This window comes from Acomys minous (assembly GCF_964271855.1).
Source record: "Acomys minous genome assembly, chromosome: 7".
NCBI classification, from domain to species: domain Eukaryota; kingdom Metazoa; phylum Chordata; class Mammalia; order Rodentia; family Muridae; genus Acomys; species Acomys minous.
The window spans coordinates 50,192,298-50,198,104 of NC_140488.1; the positions used below are offsets into that span (position 1 = coordinate 50,192,298).

Sequence of the window (5,807 nt, forward strand, 5' to 3'; positions counted from 1 at the left end):
AAAGAAAGGAAAGTGGAAAAGGGAAAAGTAGAAGCATGTTAGGACATGGAGGGGAAAGGACAGGGATAGAAGCACATTAGTTAGAACAAATATGTGAACAAACTAGGTAAATGTAACCAAAGGAATAAATGCTAGAAGGTTTAAAATGCTGTAAGGTATAAATGATACAAAAGCACAGCAGGGAAAAAAAAAGAGGAAACACATTGGGACATACATTTTATATTTAATGTCTACATCTTGGAGGTGCTTGTTTGTAGACCCACTTTTGGAGTGTGAGAACTGAGAATTGACTTTGGGTTTTCTCATCTTTATTAACTTATAGGTTGGTGCTGATCCCTGATGAGTCAAAGATTAGTAGTCTTACAGATTCTCTCTCTCTCTCTCTCTCTGTCTCTCTCTCTCTGTCTCTCTCTCTCTCTCTCTCTGTCTCTCTCTGTCTCTCTCTGTCTCTGTCTCTGTCTCTCTCTCTCTGCCTCCTTCTCTCTCTCCCTCTCTCTCTCCCTCTCTCTCTCTCTGTCTCCCTCTCTCTTGTCCTCTCTCTCCCTCCCTCTCTCTCTCTCTCTCTCTCTCTCTCTCTCTCTCTCTCTCCTTCTGATTCTCTCTGTGTGTGTGTATTTCTCTCTCTCTCTCAGTCTCTCTGGCTTTGTCTCTGTTTGTCTCTGTCTCTCTCGTGTGTGTGTGTGTGTGTGTGTGTGTGTGTGTGTGTGTGTGTGTGTTTCCCACTAAGCCCCACTATGTGTTCAAAGCTTTTTTACCTGTAGCGGAGGCAGGTTCTTCCTCTCTCCAGAGATTGAGAGACTCTCATTTCCAAATTATGAGGTTGCTGCTGTCCATGCAAGGGGATGAGTATCTCATGTGTGTTTTAAGATTGGACATGGAAATCACCCTGAGATTTGCGTTAGGGGTTTGATCTCAGTGCGTTGTTAAACCATCTAAAAGAAAGCATGCTGCTGAAACATATTTGGTTTATCTTTTCTTAACTTACACTACTGTTTTGCTTTTTTCTATAATATAGATTTATTTTTGAGTGTTGCATTTGTATTTGTTAGGTGTTTATGTGCAGTTAAGTACATGTAAAGGAACTTTATAGATATCTGAGCACAGTTTTTTCACGGTAAGTTTTTTGATTTGGTATTAAAAAATAGTTATGAATATTTTGATCTGTTTTTCTTTTTGCTTTATCAGACTCTTAATTTCCCTCTTTATTTTGTCCCCATGAATACCATATTGCTTTGAATGGTCCTTATGGCATGTTTGACTTTACACTTTCTCAGAAACTGCATTTCAAACTGGAAGATTCATTTGTTTATTTTTAAAAATAATTTCATTTATTATTTGAGAATAGCACACAGTATAGTTCAAACATATTCCCACCTTCAACTCAATCTTCTCCACACTTTCCAACCCTCCCATCCATTGACAGCCAAGGGATTTTTCTTCTCCCTTTCACATGGGTCCCTTCATTTTTAACATACATTAGTTACTTATCTTAATGGAATTCACTGTGTATTTCCATACCTTCCTCTACCCTACACTAACATGTCCTGTAATTCTTTTCCCACCTTGACACTGTATGTGGCATCCTCACTAGACGCTTAGAAGTTCTATTTTCAGGAAGACTGTTACCACATATGGGAGAGACCGTAAGGATTTTAATTAGACGTCTTTGGGAGGGTTGTTTCATTGAACTGTATTTCTTCCTTTACCTTTAGAGTACATTATTTTTATTTTAGGATTATATTGTGACTAGTATTTCTGGGTATAGGCTCAGGTCAGTTTGAATCCCCTAACCATTTTCTTTTATATATATCTCTTGCAATCTTGGCGTACCTCTATATGCAATGAGGGGGATGCCAGGATGACAAGTTATGGAGTAGAATGACATTCTTTTTTTTCTCTTTATAATCGCAGTTAATTTGATGTCTTAGAATTCTCTAAAGATAGTGATGATGCTATCCCTTTTGTATATATTTACCCTTTCATTTTTGATGGCTTGTATACTATTGAGATGAAATATCATTTCTCTAAGTGGTGCAAATTGTGTTCTACTAACAGTGTTCATTTCTATTGGCATTTCATCACTTTCACAAGCTTATGTGTGTATGTATATGTATATATGTAAAGCAGTTGTTATATGTATATTCATATAGAAATAGCCATCATATACTCACAGGCATATGTCTATTACATACAAGTAGAGGTCTCTAGAAGTGGCTGTTTTACTACCAAAAGTTAGCATGTTGTTAATACTGTTTGCACAGAAGATACTGTGGATGTTGTCAAATTTTCTAAATGATTCTCACTCTGATGCAGATTCATTAAGATGGACTTCAAGGAACCACCCACACTGTTGGATATTGCTATACAATGTCTTTTGCACCATGAGCCTTTAGCAATTCAAGCTCTCCAGGAGATCCCAAGGGAGCTTTTTGTTCCATTGTTCACTGCTGCCTTCAAGGGTAGACATGAGAAGATACTTTCAGCAATGGTGAAGAGTTGGCCGTTTTTCTGCCTCCACGTTGGGCCATTAAGCATGCAGGAAGCCCAGCGCAAACTCTGGAAGGTCATGGTTGAGAGTCTTCAGCTTTTTCCTGCTGAGGACCCAGCTTTTAGGTAAGACTCTGTATAACGGAGGAGTAGTAAGATACAGAGGGTTATGCCATTGTCTGCTATTCTCTCAGAAGTAGTGTAGGCTAGTAGTGAAAGAGAAGATGAGACTGTTAGTCTAAACCTTGATGTGACTTTGAAACAAGTGTCTCACAATGTTGGATATGGAATGTAAGGGATCGAGAACACTATTGACGGACTTTTATTGTGGTATTACTATTTGCATTGAAGTAAGACGTGAGTGTTAAGTCTGCTGATGATTGGTGGAAAATTAAAGGAAACAGTCATGAGTGTTGTTTAATTTTCATGGGAAAGACTTGTTGGCAGTAAGTCAGTATAAGAAATATAAATCAAGACTAATGTGAATTTTCTGAGTGCACAGTAATCCATGAACTTGAGGAGTAATCCAAGATAACTTTGTTCTGTTGTTCAATGCTGCCTCAGTGGATGGGCGTAAGATGCACTGACAGCAGCGGTGAAGTTTGACTCTTTTTCTCACGCTGCATTAGTGCCTTAGGCATACCTGTTGCAAGAGAACACCAGCTAACTGTGGTATTTTATCTTCCATACTTTGTTATGGTAGATGTTGAAAAATGGGTGTAAGGTGCTTGGTCTATCAGGTGAGAGTAACTTAAAAACTCTGAGGACTTACATAGGGTTTTACTTTGGTAATTGAGGTGCATGAGTCTGCTATTGTTGGATAAACATAAAATGGAGGCAGGAGCAGCAAGACTTTTGAGAATTAATTGATAATAGAAAATAGTGAAGGATAGTAAAGGATGTAGTATTTGCATAGGAAAGTCTTGCTTAAAGCTGGTATATGGAACGAAAAAAAAGAGAGAGATCATATTGTCACTACATGTTATTATTGATCCCACTTGGTTATATTAATATTTGCTACCTCTCAGATGTTCTATGTTTTTTTAACCTACAGGAGCCCTAAACTGAGGATCCTAGATTTAACTCAGCATCCTGGCTGCAAGACCAAATGCCCTGTGATCACTACTACATGCAAACCCTGTTTGCGATCTTGCACTAACTCTGAGCGCTCTCTCATGAAAGTCGAAAGCCAGTGTAGTAGTTCAAGCTCAGAATCTGAGGGTCAGTCCCCCAAGACAACTATGGAATTACTAGTGAGCCTTTCCCTTGATAGGGCCTTCAGGGAAAATGAATTTTTTGCTTTGCTTCTGAGTAAAGTTGAGCAGAGTTTGGGGTCCTTGCACCTGTGCTGCCGTGATTTGCGCATTAAGAAGTTGAGTGAGTGCAGAAGCGCCTTATGCCACCTTGATCTGAAATGTGTTTCTCACCTGTCAGTTGTTGAGGCTTCTCTCTTCAGTGTCGTGTCCCTTCTGAAGCAGGCTGTAAACTTAGATAGACTTAGCCTCTCTAAAATCACCTGTAGATCTTTCAACGGAAGACCCTTTAGAAATTTCATTTCCCAACTGAGATGTATGGGCCACGTCAAGGAGCTCAACTTGTCCTCATTCTGCCTCACTGATCATCTTGAACATGTCCTGAGGTAAGAGCTTGGGATAGGTACTGGGTTTCCGTTAATAGCCTGTTTTTATGATGAGAAAAAGAATTCACCTTTCACCTTCTGTATTAGCATGGGCAATGCTGTGGGCTTAAAAACAGCCAAGAAAGGGCACCTTTTTCTGATTGAAGAGAAAAACCGAGTTGCAGAAAACTGGTGATCTAAGCGCATGCAGGCAGTGTGCTCAGTGAAGGTGAACAGAGCAGTGCAGTACTTCTCTAGCCATCAGGAGATGAAGAGGAGGAATTGAGAGAAAGTTTATATTGCGAAGCAGGCGCACATATATATACTCATAGACTATGGGCCAGACCATTTCCCTAATGTGCTATCTCCAAGGTTCAGGCCAGGAATGTGGAGGCTGTCATTCATGGGCAGGACACAGGGAGTTTCCGTTTGCTTGCACCCTCTGCCCTATCTCTTCCAAGCAGTTGAAGTAGTCCCACCCTTGATTATATTCCAGTTACTAAGAAGATAATATTTTCACTGAGCTTTTCACACACCTCTATAGCAATATCTTGTACACATTATCAAGGTTAAAATAGCATTTGTTAAAGTGATGAAGTATGTTTCACAGATGCACAAGTCTACTAAGTATGTGAAAGCCCACAGCATTAGCTGATAATGCAAAATATGTGCAAAATAGTTTACTCTAGATTCCTGGATATAACTCCATTCACCTAGTCCTCATTTTCCATAAATTCTTGTTTGTTTCCTCTCCGCAGAGTACTACCAGCTGATTTGTATTTTTTGCAACTGCCCTTCTGTGAACTTTCTTACAGCGACATCAAGTTTCTGTCTCAGTGCCCTCAAGTCAATCATTTAAAGCTGCTGGATATCAGCAACAATTCAATTCATTGGGAAGATTGTGAACCCTTTTATTGTCTCCTGGAGAATCTCTCTGGTACCTTGCAGTGTCTGGTAACTAACCATTGCCTTATAACAGATGCTACACTCTCTATACTGGCCCCAGCCCTGGGCCACTGTTCCCACCTCCGTTTGTTCAGCTTTTCTTCTAATCCCATTTCTATGCCTATGCTCAGGAGAATTCTTGAGTACTTAACGCCCATGACACAGCTGAAATACGTGATTTATCCTATCCCTGTGCATTGCTATGGGAGATGGCACGATCCGGATAGTTTGGATGCACAGAAACTTGCTGATGTGAATGCGCAGTTGAAGATCATGTTGCATGAGGCAGAAAGGGACGACATGAGTTGGATCAGTTACACTGGTTAAATTGCATAGTCCAACACAGCTTCAACTTGATATGTTCCCCTAAGGGCTGAATAGGTTTTTTTGGTGATCTCCTAGTGTTAACACAAACGGTCCTTATGTTGTAGGAAAATACAGTTAAAAAGTATAGGTAGGTGTGTAACGGTTCTGAATAGCGAGTAACTTAGAAGAAAATGGAGGACTTTGAGAGTAGCCGTGTGTCTCTTGACTATTGTTCTTGATAGTATTTCATCTTACCTACTAACATTTGATGTAGAGAATTTGGAAAGACTCCATGATGAAATGTCACAGCTCCATCTTCAATGAGCTTTATGTGAGGATAGGTAACACCAGTCGCGACAATCTAACCTGTCCTACTTCTGGCTTAGGAGGGCAGGTGGTGATTGAAGCCAAACATGTTTATCCCTAAAGTTGTATTAAACTTGTCTACTTA

At 39.9% G+C, this 5,807-nt stretch overlaps 1 protein-coding gene across 1 annotated transcript; it reads left to right on the plus strand.

Annotated features, from left to right (window-relative positions):
* The first annotated feature begins 1,049 nt into the window (after window positions 1-1,049).
* Window positions 1,050-5,546, plus strand: LOC311602527 (melanoma antigen preferentially expressed in tumors-like). Its single transcript, XM_084790748.1, has 4 exons — window positions 1,050-1,114; window positions 2,314-2,613; window positions 3,542-4,126; window positions 4,864-5,546. Exons 2-4 carry the CDS (start codon window positions 2,324-2,326, stop codon window positions 5,375-5,377), a joined length of 1,389 nt encoding a protein of 462 aa, XP_084646874.1. The 5' UTR covers window positions 1,050-1,114; window positions 2,314-2,323; the 3' UTR covers window positions 5,378-5,546.
* Window positions 5,547-5,807: the final 261 nt, after the last annotated feature.